Source organism: Dendropsophus ebraccatus, chromosome 3 (genome assembly GCF_027789765.1).
Source record: "Dendropsophus ebraccatus isolate aDenEbr1 chromosome 3, aDenEbr1.pat, whole genome shotgun sequence".
Taxonomy (NCBI): domain Eukaryota; kingdom Metazoa; phylum Chordata; class Amphibia; order Anura; family Hylidae; genus Dendropsophus; species Dendropsophus ebraccatus.
Genome location: NC_091456.1, coordinates 187,170,308 through 187,194,542, shown reverse-complemented (window position 1 = coordinate 187,194,542; position 24,235 = coordinate 187,170,308). Strand labels below are relative to the sequence as shown.

Genomic DNA, 24,235 nt, shown 5'->3' with positions numbered 1-24,235 from the left:
TCTCATTCCCGCCTCCAAGACTTCTCTCGTGCTGCACCAATTTTCTGGAATGCCCTACCCAAACACATCAGACTAATACCCAATACCCACAGTTTCAAGCGTGCCCTGAAGACTCATCTCTTCAGGCTCGTTTATAACGTTCCCTAAACTGTTTCCCTTGCTCTATTTCTCTGACTGTTCCTGCACTTTATATGTTTACCTGCATCAGACATTGGCGTTGTTACTGGCTCATCCTGTAATTCTAATTATGTACAATGGCTGGACCATGGACAAATAAAGCACTTATGCCTGGTGTCTATGAAAATTAGTCTGTAAGCTCCAACGAGCAGGTCTCGTCTATACTCTGTATTTTGTATTTTTTGTTATTTTTATTAACTATGTACTTATTTATTCCAATTTAACTGCGTATTATGTACCTCTGTACTGTATGCATAGAAAAAAAGCGCTGCGGAATCTGTTGGCGCTATACAAATAAATTTATTATTATTATTATTATTATTATTATAGTCATAAGCCACTTGAAGGTGACTCAGGCAAGCTTGATGGCTTCTCTGCTAAAGCTGCACACTGAGTATGGTTTGACGGCCTCTCTAGGACTACTGCATGCTCAGTATGGCTTGACAGCCTCTTATACAGCTCAGTTACATGTACATTACACAGCGCTCTGCTGCAGGCATATACAGTAAAACCTTCCGAGCACAGCACTTTGAGAAGACCACCCCATCTCCATGAGGAGGTGTGGCTAAGCTGGGCGGAGGAAGAAGTAGCGCCATAGTGTCCAGGAACATCTCCCACAGTGGAGCCATGCGAGGAGAAGCTCCAGCAGCCACCAATACCCGCCCCAGACTGATCCGCCTTCTTCCCTGGTCATGTGGATAACACAGGTACAGAGAAGCTGTCAATGATAGCCAGGGCCCGTCACAACTGTCAGCAATGGAGCCACGCACCGGTGCTGACCATTAACTCTATGAATTTCATGGAAGAAAAAGAGCGCTGCACCTCACACCTATGGCTGATACTAGTGCCCCTAGGCTAAATAAAAAACACATACTGCCCCATGTACCATCGTGCAGGTATCTGATACACATGGGTCCCTACACTAAGTCCACACCGTGCCAGTCAGTGGCCACCAACCCCGCAGGCGTGCACAGTCAGGGAACGGGGGCCATGGGACCAGACCCATAACCACCACACCAGAACCCGGCCAGCACCGCCGGCGGAGAAGGTCGCCCCCAAACAGCACAAGTCTGGATGAGGTATTGCGCTCTCTATGAATGCTGTGGTTTGCACACCCGCAGCATATATAGGGGCGCATAGAGAGAAGTCTCCCTGTGCAGAGGGAGAATTCTCCCTCTGTTCACCAATGGGGCTCTGCAATGTCCCAATAGTAGCCTTGGACATCGGAGGCCTCTGGTGCCTTGGCTGCCTACAGAGGCTAACTGGAGTGAGGGGCTGGGGAGTGCACAGCTGCGATTTCTGCCCCCTTCCCTGCCACTGATAGTGATGTACTGTAAAAGAATGGTGTATAGATCATGATACCCATGATGTAATAGAATGGTGTATACAGCTGATACCAGTGATATAATAGAATGGTGTATACAGCTGATACCAGTGATGTAATAGAATGGTGTATACGCTGATACCAGTTATGTAATAGAATGGTGTATACAGCTCATACCAGTGATGTGATAGAATGAGCACCAGCGCACGCCCGCATCAGAGCTTCCCCCTGCACACTATGGAGCGAGCAGCCGGAGCCGCTCGCTTCATAGTGTGAACTGACAGGGTTTCCAACGGCCGCAATTCTGTCAGTTATTGCGGGGCCGCACGGGATCCCGGCTGGAGCATATACGATGTGTATACACTCCGGCAGGGATTCCATTGAAAATAAGGCATTGTTCCACCCCGCAACAACGGCCGTAGTTTTACGTAGTGTGAACATAGCCTAATAGTGCAGAAAACATGGCCGGTGGGTAGCTGAGCGCTGGCCGTGTTCTCTGTGTGCTGCCCCCTGTGTCACCCTCACTGTCCTCCCTCCCTCTGCTCCCAGTGGCGCCAATTTCAAATAACCAGCAATTATCAATCGCTTGTGCCAGCTATTTAACTGTGTAGATGCCGCTGTCAGATGTGACAGCGGCATCTAACCCCTCCTGAGCCGCTCCATATGCAGCGGGGGGGAGGTTGGCTACGAAATGTAGAAGGCCCCCGCTGCTGGCGTCTCTCTGATAATAGAGACACCAGACTCTGTTATTAGAGAAATTATTTATGCAATGTAGCCGGAGGTGCACGGAGGTATCGGCGGCTGAAGGGAGAAGAGGGAGAGCGGGAGGTCCCAGAGAGGAGATCAAAGGAGAACGGTGACCCTGCAGCACATGTGAGGATCCAAAAGGCTGTGAGGTGGGGGAGGCAGGTCAGGGCTGTGAGGTGGGGGAGGCAGGTCGGGGCTGGGAGGTGGGGGAGGCAGGTCGGGGCTGGGAGGTGCCGAAATCAGTGATGTGGGGGTGACTGGGGGATCGGCCTTGCTCTGGCTATAGTGTATGTGGGATCCTGTGTAAATAAAGGGTCCTCTTCCTTACATGCTGCAGCACAAGCGTTATACAACACGTTTTTTTTCTTGGGCTCCTGACCTCCGCTGTCCCCTCCCGCCACTGCAGAGCACTGATAACCTCTGAAGAGAAAGAAATGGGCTGCAGCATTGGTAAGTAGAAGGACGAACTGGAGAGAAAGGAACGGCTGCACATCCCATCTATGGCTGATACTAATGCCGCCAGGCCTATATTAAAAATCAACACCAGAGAGTCTGTATATGATTTGATCAAGCCATAATAGCCCCGTGTACCAACGTGCAGGTCCTCTGGTTCACACGGGTCCCTGCGCTAACTCCACACCGTGTCGGTCAGTGACCGCCAACCCCGCAAAGTGTGCACATGCAGGGAAGGGAGGCCATGGAATGGCCCTGCAACCCCCATGTCGAAGGGAGCTCTTTTGGTTTGGTCCTGTGACATGGGGGTTGCAGGGCCGTTCCATGGCCCCTTTCCCTGCATGTGCACGCTTTGCGGGGGTGGCGGTCACTGACCGACACGGTGTGGAGTTAGCGTAGGGACCCGTGTGAGCCAGAGGACCTGCACGATGGTACACGGGGCTATTATGGCTTGATCAGATCATATACAGACACTCTGGTGTTGATTTTTAATATAGGCCTAGCGGCAATAGTATCAGCCATAGATGGGATGTGCAGCCGTTCCTTTCTCTCCAGTTCGTATTGTCAGTAGCAGGACTGTGTTAGTGATCACGGTAACTGATGCAGCTTGAGGCTGGGTTCACACTACGTATATTTCAGTCAGTATTGTGGTCCTCATATTGCAACCAAAACCAGGAGTGGATTAAAAACACAGAAAGGATCTGTTCACACAATGTTGAAATTGAGGGGATGGCCGCCATTTAATGGCAAATATTTGCTGTTATTTAAAAAAAACGGCTGTTATATTGAAATAATGGCAGTTATTTACTGTTACATAGCGGCCATCCCACTCAATTTCACCATTGTGTGAACAGATCCTTTCTGTGTTTTTAATCCACTCCTGGTTTTGGTTGCAATATGAGGACCACAATACTGACTGAAATATACGTAGTGTGAACCCAGCCTAAAGGTGGTAATCATGGTAACTGGTGAGGACAGTAGCAGTTGTAGCAGAGCTGTTTGGGTGGTCGAGGTATCTGGTGCAGCATCACTAACATGAATACCTGTATGCTGTACATGTTTCTGCTTCAATTAGACACTTAGTGTCGTTTACATTTATTTTGCGGAAAAGTACAGGTGATTTAAAGAAACTTTGTAATTGGGTTTATTAGCCTAATAATGCATTTTTATCATCAAAAAGCAGTTTGAAGCTCTCCCCCGTCTTCATGGTTCTCTTATGGAGAGGGGAGGGGTGGAGGGAGATGAGGCACCAAAACAGGACAACAAAGAGTTAATTTACAGCTACATCACTGGGCTATCTCCTCTGAAGTCAGCACTGACCTCTCTGACCTCTGAATACCAGCTTTCACACAGGTCCTGCTGTGTAATCCTTTGTTCTCTGCTGGTGACTAATCTCCCCCCTCCCCTATTCATAGATTAGACAGGGCCCGACTGATGTAAACTAGGTGAGATTTCCTATAATGAGCATTTAATTAGATGGGGGGGTCTAGTCGTTTTCAATGCAGATAATGGCATATTTGCCTAATAAACCCAATTACAAAGTTTTTTTAAATTGCCTGTACTATTGATTTCTGCAACAACAACAAAAAAAACGCGGACAGTTACACTTTAAATTTGCATTTTCTATACTTTGTTCTTTCACACGACCACCCCCATAAAAAAACAATTTTTTTTTGTGCAAAATTGCATACCTCCCAACTTTTGCTGAGAGGAAAGAGGGACAGTCACGGCAATGCACCGCGCCCCTATAGCCACGTCCTCCCCATAACCACGCCCCCATAGCCACACCTATTACCATTATATAAAAAACAAATATCACCACATCGTGACTTATACCCCCCATACCATTACTACATAACATCCACTATATAAAGACCAGTATCTCCACTACACTGACCCATATGGAGGTAGATACAAATGCTGCACAGGCTCCTTACACCATATACGTGATTACAGTACAGCTGCAGTCAGTGACTCACAGGGGGGGTCTTCTCTGATCGGAATTGCTCACTTTTTCTCTTCTTCTCCATCTGGTACAGTCCATCATGAAAACCACTCCTGGCAATGCCTCGTCCCTGAAGAATCTGCCAGACTAATATTTTAGGCTTTTTGGTTTTGCACCATCCTCACCATCTATACTAAGTCCCCATCTATATTGCTTTGCAGTGTAACAGTGCTCACTGTATGCCACCCTGTAGTGTTTAGGCCTACTGTGGACCCTCAAATAGTACTTAGGCCCCTCTGTGCCCTCATATAGTAGATACACCCCCTCTGTGCCCTCATATAGTATATACACCCCCTCTGTGCCCTCATATAGTATATACACCCCCTCTGTGCCCTCATATAGTATATACACCCCCTCTGTGCCCTCATATAGTATATACACCCCCTCTGTGCCCTCATATAGTAGATACACCACCTCTGTGCCCTCATATAGTAGATACACCACCTCTGTGCCCTCATATAGTAGATACACCCCCTCTGTGCCCTCTTATAGTAGATACACCACCTCTGTGCCCTTATATAGTATATACACCACCTCTGTGCCCTCATATAGTATATACACCCCCTCTGTGCCCTCTTATATACACCACCTCTGTGCCCTTATATAGTATATACACCACCTCTGTGCCCTCTTATAGTAGATACACCACCTCTGTGCCCTCATATAGTAAACCACCTCTGTGCCCTCATATAGTAGATACCCCACCTCTGTGCCCTCATATAGTTTATACCCCCCCTCTGTGCCCTCATATAGTAGATACACCACCTCTGTGCTCTCATATAGTAGATACACCACCTCTGTGCCCTCATATAGTATATACACCCCCTCTGTGCCCTCATATAGTATATACACCCCCTCTGTGCCCTCATATAGTATATACACCCCCTCTGTGCCCTCATATAGTAGATACCCTACCTCTGTGCCCTCATATAGTTTATACACCCCCTCTGTGCCCTCATATAGTATATACACCCCCTCTGTGCCCTCATAGTATATACCCCCCCTCTGTGCCCTCATATAGTAGATACACCACCTCTGTGCTCTCATATAGTAGATACACCACCTCTGTGCCCCCCATAAGGAGATAAGCACAGGGGCACAGAGCTGGTGGAGATAAGCACAGGGGCACAGAGAGCTGGTGGAGATAAGCACAGAGGCACAGAGCTGGTGGAGATAAGCACAGGGGCACAGAGCTGGTGGAGATAAGCACAGGGGCACAGAGCTGGTGGAGATAAGCACAGGGGCACAGAGCTGGTGGAGATAAGCACAGGGGCACAGAGCTGGTGGAGATAAGCACAGGGGGCACAGAGCTGGTGAAGATGAGCACAGAGGCATAGAGCTGGTGGAGATGAGCACAGGGGCACAGAGCTGGTGGAGATGAGCACAGGGGCACAGAGCTGGTGGAGATGAGCACAGGGGCACAGAGCTGGTGGAGATAAGCACAGGGGCACAGAGCTGGTGGAGATAAGCACAGGGGCACTGAGAGCTGGTGGAGATAAGCACAGGGGCACTGAGAGCTGGTGGAGATAAGCACAGGGGCACAGAGCTGGGGAAGGAGGGGGGATAAGCACCATGCACAGCTGAGGGACACCTGACAGACCCCCCTCCCCGGAGCACTCACCACTGCTCTGCTCTCCCTCCAGGCTGATGCAGGTCATGTGCTCTGGACCCCGGCAGCCTCCTCCTCCGGCCCCAGCTCTCTCTGCCAGGTACTGATGGTGTATAGGGGGCGCACCATAGACCTGTGATAATCCGGCCCTGGGAGCTATGGGGGAGAGAGCGGCCTCTTGTGGCCGGAGGCAGAATGACGCCTTCGGCCACAAGTGTTTTAGCAGAGCAGGAAGCTGATGTTTCCTGCTCTGCCAGTGTGCGGGGGGGCGGCGGGACACACGGGGGCTGTACCGGGACACAGTTGGGAGGTATGAAATTGGGAGGTCGGCTCTAAGTGGATTCACTGTATATCACACATATACACAGCTCTGCTCCACACACATACACAGCTCTGCTCCACACACATAGCTCTGCTGCATACACATCACTTCAGCTCATCCAGCACAGCAGAGTCCTGCATACACTGAGCAGCAGCCCCTGATCATGTGACTCCTCCTCCTCCATGTGACTGATCACATGACTGTGACATCATGGCAGGTCCTGGAAGCACTGGGGAAGCACACGGCTCCTGTACAGCTCTGCAGGCGGAGGGAAGGAGCTGGGGGACAGCGGGAGGATTAACCCCTTCAGGACTGTGCGCTGTTAAGTCTTATGTATGAAGTGTTTTATCTATGGTTTTGAGTGATACCAGATATATTACATTGTCTCATCTTCTCTCCATTCATCTCCCAACACTCTAGGATCCTCTGCTGATATCTTCTATATAAGAGACCGACCCATCAACCATGGAGAGAGACAGAGACAAGATGGCCGAGAGGATAATAACCCTCACCCTACACATACTCTTCCTGCTTACTGGGGAGGTGAGGGATTCTGGGAGTGATGTCATCATGACATCATTCTTATCTATGGAATAACAGATGGATAGGACTGGAGAGGTGAGGGATTCTGGGAGTGATGTCATCATGACATCATTCTTATCTATGGAATAACAGATGGATAGGACTGGAGAGGTGAGGGATTCTGGGAGTGATGTCATCATGACATCATTCTTATCTATGGAATAACAGATGGATAGGACTGGAGAGGTGAGGGATTCTGGGAGTGATGTCATCATGACATCATTCTTATCTATGGAATAACAGATGGATAGGACTGGAGAGGTGAGGGATTCTGGGAGTGATGTCATCATGACATCATTCTTATCTATGGAATAACAGATGGATAGGACTGGAGAGGTGAGGGATTCTGGGAATGGATGGAGTGATAGTAATGTGTCTCTCCATACACAGGATTACACAGTAGTGAAGAAGTCCTCTAGTGGGCGCTGTGGGGCCCCTGGGTGTGAAGGATGGGGAAGAACCCTGAGCCCAATCCCGGGGCCCCTGATACATGAGGAAATGGAGGAAGAGAAGATCCTAGAAGTCACCAACAAGATGGTGGAGCTGCTGAGTGGAGAGGTGAGACTGTGGCTGCTGGGAATGCTGGGACATTATACAGTAACACCACTGGAGGGGGGGGGGATGACTCTGTGATCATTGTGTGTGTCAGGTTCCTATAAGGTGTCAGGACGTGGCGGTCTATTTCTCCATGGAGGAGTGGGAGTATGTAGAAGGACACAAGGATCAGTACAAGGATGTGATGCTGGAGGATCAGCAGCCCCTCCCATCAGCAGGTAATAGACAGGACTATATACACACCTCCTCTCTCTATTATCTGGATGGAAAGAATGAATTCAGTCTCTGTATGTGTTCCCTCCAGTCAGATCCAGTAAGAGAACAGCACCAGAGAGATGTCCCCGTCCTCTTCTCCCACAAGATCAGGATCAGGATCAGGTAGATGGAGATGTTCCCTATGATCTGTACATCCCACCTGACTTCTCCTCCTGTCTGATGACTTTTACAATATTTCTCTCACATCTTATGAATCAGGGGGAAGATGGGAACAATATTAATTCTACAGACATAATGGTAAAAAAAGAAGAAGAGACAGATATGAGCAGTGATGAGCAGTATAAGGAGGAAATTACTACAGGGAAGGAACTGATCCATAATATTGCAATGGACAAGATAGTAAAAGAAGAGGAGACAGATGACAGCAGTGATGAGCAGTATAAGGAGGACATCACTACAGGTAACCTCCCAGGTGAGTAGTGACCACTAAATGCAGAGAACAGTCACACATTCTCCTCAGTCACTGGCTGTAACTATTCTGTGTGGAATATTATAAGCTCTGTGTCCTGTCAGTTTTCCAGCTATATAATCATTCAGCCTAAATTCTAATATACAGCACAGTCCCAGCGGACAATATATCACTATCAGTCTCCTGCTGCTGCATCTATAGTGACTGTCCTCATCTTACAGCGTTCCTGTTACGAATATTCTTAAAGAAATCAACAGGGAATGTGATCACAAGCAGTTATGTAATATACTCACATTTTTTTTTTACAGAAATAATATGGTTAAGGCTAAAAACCCACTTGGCGGGTCTGCAGCGAGTTCCCTCGCTGCGTATTTGCAGCGAGACTCGCTGCAGATCCCAGCCCTATACTTTTAATGGCAGACAAACACGCAGCAGGGATGTACATCCCTGCTGCAAGTTTGTCTGCAGCCCACCCCATTAACCCCCCAGCCGCCCGCCCGCAGCCCCTTTAACACCTCCCGCAGCCCGTCCGCCCGATTGCCCCGCCCCCCTGCCCCGATCGCTCACACGCCCCCTTCAATGGCCCCCCTGCAGCCCCGATCGCCCACCGTCCCCCCACGTGCGAGCTATCGGGGCTGTGGGGGGACGGGAGGCGGCCGGGGCTGCAGGGGGCCGATTGAAGGGGGCGTGTGAGCGATCGGGGCCCCGGGGGGGGGGGCAATCGGGCGGCCGGGCTGCGGGAGGTGTTAAAGGGGCTGCGGGCGGGCGGCTGGGGGGTTAATGGGGTGGGCTGCAGACAAACTCGCAGCAGGGATGTACATTATCAGTGCTTGTTACTAGAGTCGAGAATTTTTCAATGATTGAGTTCATGACCCCTCATTACCTTTGCCTTTTTTTCCCTCAGTTTAAATGAAGACAAAAACACCTCATGGCCCTTTATTCCCACCACTATTCAGCGTAGACGGTTTGGCCCTATATTCTCCCAATATATTACAGCTTATACAGAAACTGATGGCAACTCCAGAATAACAGACGTAATACTTTGCCCTTTGGGGCTGTGACATCCCTTGTTTGGGGAGGGTCATCCAGAAAGCAGTTTGGAAGGTTCTGACCACTTATCAAGGATATATGTAGCCAGAGGCCGGCCGGGTCGGTGACGTCACTGCACCACGTGACTTATGCAGAAAATGAGAGAAAAGGCCATGATCTGCCCCCAGTCACGCCATGCTGGTTGGGGTCCAGCAGGTAATCGGTATGTAGGGGGTCAATAGTCCTATTTTTTATTTGAGAAGAGTTTCCATTACTTTTACTACTAAGGACGTCATCTACCCGGCCTCCAGCTTCTAGATTCTTCTCCCTGACACTTCCTGTGGATGGGAACAGATCTGATCATTCTTATTATGTTACATAAAAAAGAGTAACTTTCCATATCTGCAATATGTTTAAGCTTCTATTACTGGGAAATAAGAGAAATGGTGTTTTCTCCTTTGCAGATGATTCTACCAGGAGCTCAGGGGGACATCAGATCTCCTCAGAGGATCATATCACACAAGATACATATGAGGAGCCGTCCACTATCCCAGATACACCCTCAGCCCCTTACAGCAAAGATCTCTCATCTCATCCTGTTATACAAGTCCCATCTTCTGCTCCATCACAGCAAGCTGACATTTACAGAGAAGACGATGAACATCAAAAAGAAAATACAGGAAAGCCTCAGTTTTCAGATTTACAACGTGAAAAATGTTTTACTCACAAAAAATATCTTAAAGGGGAGAAAGCATTATCATGTTCAGAATGCGGGAAATGTTTTTCTTATAAATCAAATCTTCTTCGCCATCAAAGAATTCACACAGGGGAGAAGCCATTTTCATGTTCCGAATGTGAAAAATGTTTTAAAAGGAAATCAAAACTTGTTGAACATCAAAGGATTCACACAGGGGAGAAGCCATTTTCATGTTCAGAATGTGGAAAAAGTTTTACTCAGAAATCAATGCTTGTTAACCATCAAAGAATTCACACAGGAGAGAAGCCATTTACATGTTCAGAATGTAGGAAAGGTTTTTCTCACAAAGCAAATTTTCTCCGCCATCAAAGAATTCACATGGGGGAGAATCAATTTTCATGTTCAGAATGTGGAAAATGTTTTAAAAGGAAATCAAAACTTGTTGAACATCAAAGGATTCACACAGGGGAGAAGCCATTTTTATGTTCAGAATGTGGAAAAAGTTTTACTCAGAAATCAATGCTTGTTACCCATCAAAAAATTCACACAGGAGAGAAGCTATTTACATGTTCAGAATGTGGGAGATGTTTTAAAAGGAAATCAAAACTTGTTGAACATCAAAGAATTCACACAGGAGAGAAGCCATTTTCATGTTTAGAATGTGGAAAAAATTTTACTCAGAAATCTTGTTTTGTTTCCCATCAAAAAATCCACATAGGGGAGAAGCCATTTTCATGTTTAGAATGTGGAAAATGTTTTATACATAGATCAAAGCTTCTTACCCATCAAAGAATTCACACAGGGGAGAAGCCATTTTCGTGTTCAGATTGTGGGAAATGTTTTAGTGACAAATCAAATCTTTTTCACCATCAAAGAATTCACACAGGGGAGAAACTATTTTTATGTTCAGAATGTGGGAAATTTTTTAAAGGAAAATCAAAACTTGTTGAACATCAAAGAATTCACACAGGGGAGAAGCCATTTTCATGTCCATAATTTGGAAAATGTTTTATTCAGAAATCAACGCTTGTCAGATATTAGTAAGGTCACACGGGGAGGAGACATTTCTATTAGAGATGAGAGAACTTTTCAAAAGTTCTGCAGATTCTCGGAGATTTATCACTAAGTTCTGGTTTTTACAAACCTTAAAGGGGTTTTCATACTGTGAAAAACGCCTCAATTCACATTTTTACAGCAAAAAAAGCAAGTTTTAATGTCCGTTATTTTGATGGGAGAAGAGGGAAAAGAGCAAGTTTGAAAGTTATGTTTGAAATGAAGTAAAATTTCACTTATTAGGAGCGTTTGTTCCAGGGATTAAAAAGAGTTTTTCTGGCAACACTGCTTTGATGAACACATCAAAAAGTGTGGTGTCTAATAATCGTGTGAACAAACCCTCACAGAGTATTACGAGTGCATCTCAATAAATTAGAATATTATCAAAAATTCCCCCCCCCCCCAGCGATTTAGTTCAAAAAGTTAAACCCCTATATTATGTGAAATGTCATTCTGCTCAGATGGAACTTTTTCTAGTGTTTCTTTCTGTTAATGTTGGTTACAGCTAAGGAAAACTCCAAATTCTTTATCTCAAAAAATTTGAATATTATATAAAAAAATTACCACAGAAATGTCGGCCAAATGCCTGGGGTAGTGCAGAGGGGTTATAGAAGCCACAGTTGCTTCAGTTCCTCTGCATTGTTAGCTCAGTGGCCTCTCGTCTTCCTCTATAGATTGTCTATGGGGTTATGGTCAGGGGAGTTTGGTGGCCAATCAAGCCCAGTGATACTGTGGTTCGTAAACCAGGTATTGGGACTTTTGGCAGGTGCCAAGTCCTGCTTGAAAATGGAAATTATATCTTTAAAAATCCCCTCATGACCAATAGACCAGAAGCCTCTTATGGTCTGTTTACACGAAGTGATAAATTCGCCCAATCGATCGTTTAACGAATTTGAAGCAACAATTTAGTTTTTATAACGATCAGCGTTTAGATGAATAAATCGTTAAAAAGAAATTGTTATTGTGATTGTTTTTAACCCCTAGACGACCCTGGACGTAGGGTTACGTCATGGAAGTCTGTCCCCAGACGACCCATGACGTAACTGTACGTCCTGGGTGTTTCTCCCGCTATGAAGCGCGCTCCGGAGCGGAGCGCGCTTCATAGCAGGTGGGGGCCGGCTGCAATTAGCAGCCGGGACTTCACCGGTAATGACAAGCTGCAGCGATCGCGTTGCCGCGTGTCATTAACCCCTTAAACGCCGCGCGAACGCGGCGTCTAAGTGACGGGGAGTCTCCTGTCACTTACCGATCGGGACCCCCGCAGTGTGACTGCGGGGGTCCCGATCGTTGAAACGGACCGCCGGAGGTCTCTCACCTGCCTCCGTGCGGTGCCTATGGCATAGCAATCATCAGTGTACAAATCAAAGTACTGGATGTAAAAGTCCCCCCCAAAGGGACTTCAAATGTGTAAAAAAAAAAAAAAAAAAAAAAAAAAAAAAAGTTAAAAACACTAACACACTACCCCAAAGCCCCTCCCCCAATAAAAGTTTAAATCACCCCCCTTTCCCATTATATAAATAAAACATATAAAAATAAATAAATAAATAGATAAACATATAATATACCGTAGCGTGCGTAATTGTCCAATCTATTAAAATATAACAAGCATCATTGTGAGCGGTGAACGGCGTACACGAAATGAGGGAAAAAAGTGCGCGTATTACCGATTTTATGTTACATTATATATTAAAAAAAAATCAATAAAAAGTGATCAAAACGTCCGATCTTCACAAATATAAATAAACCAAAGAAAAAAACAGCGACACAGCCATATAAAGTCTCACACCGAGAAATAGAGATAACAATAGAAAAATACTTTATTTGTACAAAATTCACACAACAAAGAAACAGTTAAAACCAATTAAAAGAATGGCAGCAAAATACAAGCGCCATACAGAAACCGTATGCGCCCTCACAATATTCTGGGCTACAAAAGTACTACCAGGTCACACAATATTGGAAGGACTAATGAACCTAATAACCAAAACATATAATCCAAAAAAAACAAAAAAAACATGTAATGTTATTCAAAATTAAGCCATAATATGAAGCAAGAAAAATTATATGTATATAATGAAATGAGGAAAATTTAAATACAATTTATGTTAACCCAAATATTAAACAGTCAACAATCAATATGTATCATTAGTCCACCCTGGTATACAAACACCTATACCCCACGCGTTCCGTTATGTCCCCATAACTTCATCAGGAGTAAGCATAGGAATACATTGTTGTGTCAGGTATTTATACATGTATAGAAATAAATTAATGGATACCTGCTGTGAGCCCCGATGGCCGTCTGACCGCGCGCAAAAACTCGCTAAAGGAAGAGGAAATGCCATGCTAATGATCATGTGCTCACAAAAATATGGCTGCTGAAACGCACATCACCAAGTGACACGCACAGAAGCCCGTGTGCATAGTGCCCAGACGAAACTCAGTCCGGACCCCGGCGTAGCCCACACATGTCTAACTAAAATATACGTATATGATCCTAAACATGATTACAATGCAATCCCGCTACAACAGGGCTCAACAGATGATATCAATCACATGATACAAATCAATGCGGTCTTGTGATGAAAAAATGTCTACTGGCCAGCCCATACAAGTTCATGTGAACATTAAACAACATGGCTGCTGGAGCGCACCATGTCTGACCCACAAGATCCCGTACAATCACGTGATGGATCATGGCCGCTGGAACGCATATTGCCCAGCCCAATCATATGATAAGACACCGCCACTGGAAAGGGACCCACATCATATCACATAATTAAACCAATCCATAAATATAGCAGTTACTCTTAGACACAAATGATTTAAGTGTTAAAATCATGATAATAACTAAATACCAGTATGATTATAACCAATTACATAATGAAAAAAGGTCACATGATCAATTCAACATCCGATCATGTGAACAGTAAACCATGTAATTCCAAAAAACTCAACTCTTATTTTTATTTATGTTTCTATTACCATTTTTATTTTTATTTTTATATTATCAAACAATCTCCTGTTAATAAGAAAAAGATATATATAAATGATTAAATAAATAGAAAATGATAATAAAAACCCAAAAATATTATTTTTGTTAAATTATTGTTAATATAAAATGAAAATGTACCACCTCAATTCATGCATATTAAACGACGTATAATAAGCAAGTGAAAATGATCCTACCATAACCAATATACCTACATAAGATTGCCCAATAAAAACAAAAAATAATAAAAAACGTGAATCAAATAAATGTGCTAAGACACTCCCCTAGATATCTATCTGGATCAGTAAGACACAAAAAATAATATGTGCATGAGCCACTTAACGGGTGAAATACACCCGATACATAATAGAGTCCCATCTGGACCCTCATATGGACAAACAATGGGCTATAAATGTAATAGATAAAGCAAGGCGCGATCAGAACCATAGGGACCCACAGCAGGCAAAAAAATTATAATAATAATAAAAAATAAAAAAATATAAAAAATAATAATGGTAACAATACCATATAATGCCACAAATGCATATATATATATACCCAGTACAAAAATACACATCATATTAAATTCCCAATTTGTGTCGACGGTAAAGACAAACACCATGGCAGAGACTAGTGGAGAAACAATTCAATAAATAACATTGTCCAGTCACTATAAAAGATTTTTCTTCAAGACATGCAAAATCCTCGGACATGAATAAAAATGGGCTGCATATAATCCCCAGGATGAAAAAATATCAAATTATAAATCGTCCAGGAACTGACCATGCAATCTTCAAAATAATTATATTGAATGGAATGGCAGCAGTCGGAGTAATCTTGTAATTCATGGAACCGGCAGTACAAAGTAAATGTATGATGCGGCGTCGAGAGCAGGTCACATCCCACAAGTGGATATTGCAGAGCATCCTCCATCTCTCTCAGTAGAGCAGTGATGCATCTATTAACCCATAAGGGAACAATAATGCATCTTATCATCCAGAATGTCAGAGGAGCGTTAAACACATGGATCATCGGGAACCGAGGAAATCAGACCGTGGCCAGTTATCTAAAAATATATTCAAAAAATAATATATGAATAATTTATATAGACAATCAAAGCAATCCGGAAAACCAACATGAAAAGTAATTTCTAATCATGTGTGAGAAAAATGGAGGACCATGCCAATAGTGAAATCGTGCATGTTATGTGATTATTCCATGCTGTATACTCAAATCCAGCAGTAGTGCACCAAAGTGGGTGAAATAGTGAAAAGGTGGAAAGGTGGCTAATTTATTTATTGAGGCTGTGCCCACCAATACTTTTTCTATATCGATCTTCACAAATATGGTATTAATAAAAACTAGAGATCATGGCGGAACAAATGACACCCCATACAGCCCCGTAGGTGAAAAAATCAAACCGTTATAAGCGTCACAATAGGCCCATTTTATTAATATTTAAAGGACAACTCCGGCGAAAATTTTTTTTTGCTTATTTAACACACATTATAAAGTTATATAACATGCGCACCAGCAGCCTTTTCAATGACTGGAGCGCATCACATGGCTTCCAGCTTGCTCAGCCCTGATTGGCTGAGCTTGCTGGAAGCCATGTGATGCGCTCCAGCCAATGAAAAGGCTGCCGGTGCGCAAGTGCACTGGCAGCCTTTTCTCTCTCATGGACCCGGAAGCAAGAGACATCGCTGGACGGCGGACGCAGGTGACGGTGAGGCGGACGGCGGGCGAATGGAGTGGCGATCGTCAGAGGGATGGTGAGTATGGTGTCTGTGTGTGTCTGTGTTTTTTTTGGGGGGGGGGTCCCGCCGGAGTTGTCCTTTAATTGCCAAAAAAAAGGATTTCATAAAAAAAAATATATATAACATTAGAGAATGTGTGTAGCCTGCATATGGTTGTGTTCGGGCTGACCTATAGAATAGTGGTATCATGTCGCTGTTACCATATAGTGCATTACGTAGACACAGGAACCCCCCAAACGTTACCATATTGCATTCTTTTTTACGATTTCACCTATTTATCTGTTCATAAATAACATATTTGGGATTCCATCATACATGTTATGGTAAAATGAATGACGCCATTACAAAGTACAACTATTCCTGTAAAAAACAAGCACTTACATGGCCCTGTAGATAGAAAACTGAGAGTGCTGGAGCTCTTAGAAGGGGAGGAGGGAAAAACGAAAACACTAAGATTAAAATTTGCGCGGTCCACTGGGTCATTTTGGGCCTGGTCCTCAAAGGGTTAAGATCGCTTAAGCCCATCTCACACACAGGGCGAATCTTTGAAAGATTATTTACACAAAGCGATCTGCGAATTTTTAGCAAACAACCAAAGATGATTTGAGATCACAATAAACGATTTCTCGCTCGTCGCTTGATCGTTCGCTGTGTTTACACGAGCCGATTATCGCTCAAATGCCATCGTTATCATGAAAATTTGAACGAAAATTGTTCAGTGTAAACGCACCATTACTTGGGCCAAGGAAAGAAGGAACTGGACTGCTGCTCAGTGGTCACAAGTGTTTTCAGATGGAAGTAAATTTTGCATTTAATTTGGACATAAAGGTCCCAGAGTCTGGAGAAAGAGTGGAGGCCCAATCCAAGCTGCTGGAGCTCTAGTGTGACATTTCCTCCCCACGTCATCTGCTGGGGTTGCTCCACTGTGTTTTATCAATACCAACGTCAGAGCAGCCTTCTACCTGGAAATACTCAAGCTTTTCATACCTCTCTCTGCCCACAAGGTTTTGGAGATGGAATTGTCATTTTACAGCAATATTTGACACCTGTCCACGCGGCCAAAAGTCCCAATAACTGGTTTACTAACCACAGTATCACTGGGCTTGATTGGCAGCAAACTCTCCTGACTATAACTCCACAGAGAATCTATAGAGGAAGACGGGAGACCCCAGAGCCAAGAATTCAGACGAGCTGAAGCAACCTGCGCTTCCATAACCCGTCTGCACTGCCCCAGGCTGATCACCTCGATGCCAGGCCGCATCGATACAGTCATTCATACAAAAGGAGCCCCGACCACATATTCAGAATTTACTGTACAGACTTTTTATTTGGCTGACATTTCTGTGGTAATTTTTTTTTACTATTTACTTATATAATATTCAAATTTTCTGAGATAATGAATTTTGGATTTTCCTTGGCTGTAACCAACATTAACAGAAAGAAACACTAGAAAAAGTTCTGTGTGGAATGACTATATAAAATAGGGGCTTCACTTTTTTTAATTGAATTACTGCAGGGAAAAAAAACTACTTTTTGATGATATTCTAATATATTGAGAAGCACTTGTACTTTGGGAGGTAGTCAGTAGTGGTAACAGGGGTCTCAGTGACCTCATAGGGCCAAAAAGCAGACAGGGGTATAACGTTTTTAGACTTTAGGGGCCTATTCCACGGAGCGATAATCAGCCAAATCGGCCTGATTCGGCCGATTATCGCTCTGTGGAATACAGAGAACAATCAGCCGATGATCGTGTCACAGGGACCGCCGCGGCTAGTGATTGGCTGAGCGGTCTGTCAGTTCAGACAGGCCGGCCCGAAGCTGCTGCGATGCAGGACCGGGAGACGGGGAAACCTGTGCCTGGACAGGTAATGTATGAAACAAGGCCTGCAAGGACATAGGTAAAGCCCTCGCTAAATGATTGTCGGGTCGTGGAATAGGCCCAGTAAACGAGCGCCGATCTAGCAGATCGGAGCTCGTTTACATCGTTGATCGTTCTATACTATGCCCTATACTATATTCTATACTATGTCCTATACTATATTCTATACTACGCCCTATACTATATTCTATTGAATCAGAAAGAGCTGTGTAAACATTCTGTTGGCTCTGCAACTCCCATTGAATCAGTAAAAGCCTTCTCCAAACTTTTTGGATGACCTAGAAGTCTTATGTATATAGTCATCTGGATAATAACAAAGGGGCAATAGCCACATCGCCAGTGCTCCTAACAGCTTACTGGGCACACACAACAGCACAGGAACAGAGACATAAGAGACATACCCTCATCCTCAGCACCCCGTGCACAATAAGGACATATCGGCAGGTTAGATTCATCCAATCTGCTGATAGTTCCCCTTTAAATATTAAACAATGTTAGCATTGAGCTCAAGGGGACATTAAACTGTAAAAAACACACCAAGTCAAGTAGGATAAGGTTAAATAAACAACCAACCCCACCCGCAAAATCAAGATCCATCAGGTTTGAAAAGGAATAGAAAAAGGCCGAGATTCACAAAGGCTTTACAGCTGTTTTATGATATAAAATAGTGGCTAATTGTTCTACTTTCCTGGCAGTCAGATTAATAATTGTCACAACTATTCTGGTGTGAACGCTGCTGGATCAGGGCCTACGGCTGTTGACACAGGCTTGAACTGCGAAGGAAAAAAACCCTGATGGGGTATAGGAGCGACCTTCACACCCTCACTTTGGTTACTCCCCAAAAAAAACCTTTCACCTTAACAACACGCAGCCCACGGTCCCCGGTTGCTATGTGTAGCCAGGGACCGCGAGTATTAGCCGCCTCGGCCAATCTCTGCGGCTGGCTAATTAACTATTCAAATGCAGCTGTCAAAGCTGACAGCTGCATTTGGATAGTATATGTGGCCCCTCTCCCTGGTGTCTAGTGGGAGATCTCGCGATCGATGCGATCGCGGAGGGGAGATCTGTTCTAATGAGCCGTCTGGGGCTCAGCGTTGAAATGACGCTGATCTCGGCTCGGCAATCCATTCAGATGGTCTGCAGCAGACCATTATAATAGAGCACCGATCTGATGGATCGGTGCTCTGTTATATACACAGCATTGATCTCAATGGGAGATCAGTGCTGTGTATATAGAAGTCCCCCAGGGGGATCAGTGCTGTGTATATAGGAGGCCCCCAGGGGGATCAGTGCTGTGTATATAGGAGGCCCCCAGGGGGATCAGTGCTGTGTATATAGAAGTCCCCCAGGGGTATTAGTGCTGTGTATATAGGAGGCCCCCAGGGGGATCAGTACTGTGTATATAGGAGGCCCCCAGGGGGATCAGTGCTGTGTATATAGGAGGCCCCCAGGGGGATCAGTGCTGTGTATATAGAAGTCCCCCAGGGGTATCAGTGCTGTGTATATACACTACCGTTCAAAAGTTTGGGGTCACCCAAACAATTTTGTGTTCTCCATGAAAAGTCACACTTCTTCACCACCATACGTTGTGAAATGAATAGAAAAGTCAAGACATTGACAAGGTTAGAAATAATGATTTGTATTTGAAATAACATTGTTCTTACATCACACTTTGCTTTCGTCAAAGAATCCTCCTTTTGCAGCAATTCCAGCATTGCACACCTTTGGCATTCTAGCTATTAATCTGTTGGGGTAAGCTGGAGAAATTGCCCCCCACGCTTCTAGAAGCAGCTCCCACAAGTTGGATTGGTTGGATGGGCACTTCTGGCGTACCATACGGTCCAGCTGCTCCCACAACAGCTCAATGGGTTTCAGATCTGGTGACTGCGCTGGCCACTCCATTACCTATGATAGAATACCAGCTGCCGGCTTCTGCTGTAAATAGTTCTTGCACAATTTGGAGGTGTGTTTAGGGTCATTGTCCTGTTGTAGGATGAAATTGGCTCCAATCAAGCGCTGCCCACTGGGTATGGCATGGCGGTGCAGAGTGATAGCCTTCCTTATTCAGAATCCCTTTTACCCTGTACAAATCTCCCACCTTACCAGCACCAAAGCAACCCCAGACCATCACATGACCTCCACCATGCTAACAGATGGCGTCAGGCATTCTTCCAGCATCTTTTCATTTCTTCTGCGTCTCACAAACGTTCTTCTTTGTGATTCAAACACCTCAAACTTGGATTCATCCGTCCACAACACTTTTTTCCAGTCTTCCTCTGTCCAATGTCTGTGTTCTTTTGCCCATCTTAATCTTTTTCTTTTATTGGCCAGTCTTAGATATGGCTTTTTCTTTGCCACTCTGCCCTGAAGCCCAAAATCCCACAGCCGCCTCTTCACTGTAGATGGTGACACTGGTGTTTTGCAGGTACTATTTAATGAAGATGCCAGTTGGGGACCTGTGAGGTTTCTGTTTCTCAAACTAGAGACTCTAATGTGCTTATCTTCTTGCTTAGTTGTGCAACGTGGCCTCCCACTTCTTTTTCTACTCAGGTTAGAGCCTGTTTGTGCTGTCCTCTGAAGGAAGTAGTACACACCGTTGTAGCCTTCATTTCTAAGAACAAGAATAGACTGTCGAGTTTCAGATGAAAGTTCTCTTTTTCTGGCCATTTTGAGCGTTTAACCCCTTAAGGTCAAAGCCAATTTTCGTTTTTGCACTTTTGCTTTTTCCATTTTATGTTTAAAAGTCCATAGCACTTGCATTTTTTCACCTAGAGACTTATTTGAGTGCTTATTTTTTGTGAAACCAATTGTACTTTGCAATGACAGGCATTATTTTTCCATAAAATATGCTGCGAAACCGGAAAAAAATCATTTGCGCTGTCAAATTGAAAAAAAAAACAAAAACGAATTTGTTTTGATTTCGGGGAGTTTTGCATTTACGCCGTCCGTCCTATGGTAAAACTGACTTGTTATGCATGTTCCTCAAGTTGTTACGATTACAACGATATATAACATGTATAACTTTTATATTATCTGATGGCTTTTAAAAAATTCAAACCATTGTTAACAAACATACGTTCCTTAAAATCGCTCCATTCCCAGGCTTATAGCGCTTTTATCCTTTGGTCTATGGGGCTGTGTGAGGTGTCATTTTTTTGCGCCATGATGCGTTCTTTCTATCGGTACCTTGACTGCGCATATACGACTTTTTGATCACTTTTTATTAAATTTTTTCTGGATTTGATGCGACCAAAAATGCGCAATTTTCACTTTGGATTTTTTTTGCGCTGACGCCGTTTACCGTGCGAGATCACGAATGTGATTAATTAATAGTTTAGGCGATTACGCACGCGGTGATACCAAACATGTTTATTTATTTGTTTATTTAATAATTTATATTTATAAAATGGGAAAAGGGGGGTGATTTGGACTTTTATTAGGGGAGGGGATTTTTTATTAATAAAAACACTTTTTTACTTTTTTTTTTTACATAAATTAGAAGCCCCCCTGGGGGACTTGTATATACACAGCACTGATCTCTCATAGAGATCAATGCTGTGTATATACACAGCAATGATCCATCATATCGGTGATAGATTGCTATGGCCTGCTGCAGGCCACAGCAATCTATTGCCGAGCCGGGATCGCATCGCGGGGGGAGATCCGTGCCACTAGATACCAGGGATGTGCAATACAAAGCACTTCAATGCAGCTGTCAGGTTTGACAGCTGCATTGAAGTGCTTAATTAGCCGGCGCGGCAACGGGACCCGTGCCGGCTAATAGAGGCGCTGCCTCTGAACGGGATCGGTGCCGTTCAGAGCAGGGTCCCGGCGGGACCCCGCTCTGAACACCCCCCGCGGCACCATGGCGTACCAGGTACGTCATGGGTCGCTAAGTGGTTAATTGACCCCACAAATGTGATGCTCCAGAAACACAATCTGCTTTTCAGATGTGTGATCATGATTGCACAAGGGTTTTCGAATCAACAATTAGCCTTCTGAGCCAGTGAGCGCACACATTGTACCATTAGAACACTGGAGTGATAGTTGCTGGAAATACACCTACAGTATGTAGATATTGCACCAAAAACCAGACATTTGCAGCTAGAATAGTCATTTACCACATTAGGAATGTATAGAGTGTATTTGTTTAAAGTTAGGACTAGTTTAAAGTTATCTTTATTGAAAAGTACAGTGCTTTTCCTTAAAAAATAAGGACATTTCAATGTGACCCCAAACTTTTGAACGGTAGTGTAGGACTGCAGCAGACCATTATAATAGAGCACCGATCTGATGGATCGGTGCTCTGTTATATACACAGCATTGATCTAAATGGGAGATCAGTGCTGTGTATATAGGAGTCCCCCAGGGGGCTTCATATTACTGTATGTAAAAAAAGAATAAAGTGTTTTTATTAATAAATAACCCCCTCCCCTGATAAAAGTCCAAATCACCCCCCTTTTCCCATTTTATAAATATAAATAAATAAATAAACAAACATGTTTGGTATCACTGTGTGCGTAATCACCCGAAATATTAATTTATTTAATTCATGATCCCTCACGGTAAACGGCGTAAGCGCCAAAAAATTCCAAAGTGCAAAATTGCGCATTTTTGGTTGCATCAAATCCAGAAAAATTGTAATAAAAAGCGATCAAAAAGTCGCATATGCGCAATCAAGGTACCGATAGAAAGAACACGTCATGGGGCAAAAAATGACACCTCACACAGCCCCATAGGCCAAAGGATAAAAGCGCTATAAGCCTGGGAATGGAGCGATTTTAAGGAACGTTTATTTTCTGTAAAAGGTTTTAATTTTTTACGAGCCATCAATTAATATAAAAGTTATACAAGTTGCATATCGTTTTAATCGTACTGACATGAGGAACATATATAACATGTTTTTCTATAGGACGGCGTAGAAATGAAACTCTCTCAAAGTAAAAGAATTGCGTTTGTTTTTTTTTTCAATTTCACAGTGCATATAATTTTTTTCTGGTTTCGCAGCATATTTTATGCAAAAATTCAGCCTGTCATTGCAAAGCACAATTAGTAGTGCAAAAAATAAGGGCTCATTTGGGTCCGTAGGTGTAAAAATCCAACTGCTATGGCCTTATATACACAATAAGGAAAAAAACGAAAACGCAAAAACGAAAATTAGCCTGGTCCTTAAGGCTATGTTACCACGCTGTATGAGACCGGCCGTTCCGTGACCCGGCCAGGCTGGTACTGCATATGTGCGCACCCGCATCAGAACTCTCCACTGCACACTATGGAGCAGGCAGCCGGAGCCGCTCGCTCCACTGTGTGCACTGACAGGGTTTTCTGTGCCCGCTATTCACTGAATAGCGGGCGCAGAAAACTGACATGTCAGTTGTTTGCAGCGCCCCTACAGATTCCATAGACGGCAAGGTAACATATATTTTCATATTAATCACGGCCGTTGTTGCAATCGGCAACAAAGGCTGTAGTTTTACAATAATATACGTAGTGTAAACATAGCCTAAGGGTGTATTTACATGTAAAAAAAAAATCACAGTTGCCTCACCCAGTCTAGGTGTGCGTGAACTACTGGTCAATACGTGGAATATTAACAAGATCCCAGAATCACTTATTAAAATATAACTTTTTAATAGATATGCATTAAAATCCATAGATATAAAAATAGTGTAGTGTAGAATAGGCCCTGGACTCTACAACCCACACAAGTGGCTCAGGTAGTGCAGCTCATCCAGGATGGCACATCAGTGCGAGCTGTGGCAAGGTTTGCTGTGTCTGTCAGCGTAGTGTCCAGAGGCTGGAAGTGCTACCAGGAGACAGGATGGTACACCAGGAGACACTGAGGAGGCCGTAGGATGGCAACAACCAAGCAGCAGGACCGCTACTTCTGCCTTTGTGCAAGGAGGAACAGAAGAAGAACTGACAGAGCCCTGCAAAATGACCTCCAGCAGGCTACAAATGGGAATTTGTCATTTCTCATTCTTCAGTATGAGCAGTTTGGCAGTGGGTCAGTAATGGTGTGGGGTGGCATGTCTTTGGGGGGGCTGCACAGCCCTCCATGTGCTCACCAGAGGTAGCCTGACTGCCATTAGGTACCGAGATGAGACCCTCCGACCCCTTGTGAGACCATATGCTGGTGAGGTTGGCCCTGGGTTCCTCCTAATGCCGGACAATGCTAGACCTCATGTGGTTGGAGTGTGTCAGCAGTTCCTGCAGGATGACGGCATGGAAACTAAGGGCGGGCCGCCCGTTCCCCAGACCTGAATCCCATTGAGCACATCTGGGACATCATGTCTCCTCCTTCACCAACGTCACGTTGCAGCACAGACTGTCCAGGAGTTGGCGGATGCTTTAGTGCAGGTCTGGGAG

General features: G+C 44.4%; 2 protein-coding genes across 3 annotated transcripts in view; both read left to right on the top strand.

Annotated features, from left to right (window-relative positions):
- Positions 1-24,235, top strand: part of LOC138786728 (oocyte zinc finger protein XlCOF6-like) — a 622,195-nt gene that overhangs the window by 315,240 nt on the left and 282,720 nt on the right. The gene's annotated exons all lie outside the window — the stretch shown is intronic.
- The window catches only part of LOC138787570 (uncharacterized), an 89,386-nt gene that overhangs the window by 37,108 nt on the left and 28,043 nt on the right, over positions 1-24,235 (top strand). Inside the window, 4 exon segments of the mRNA XM_069964917.1 lie at positions 2,277-2,374; positions 8,249-8,462; positions 8,681-8,739; positions 9,955-11,173. Coding sequence (XP_069821018.1) covers positions 2,277-2,374; positions 8,249-8,462; positions 8,681-8,739; positions 9,955-11,173 — 1,590 coding nt within the window.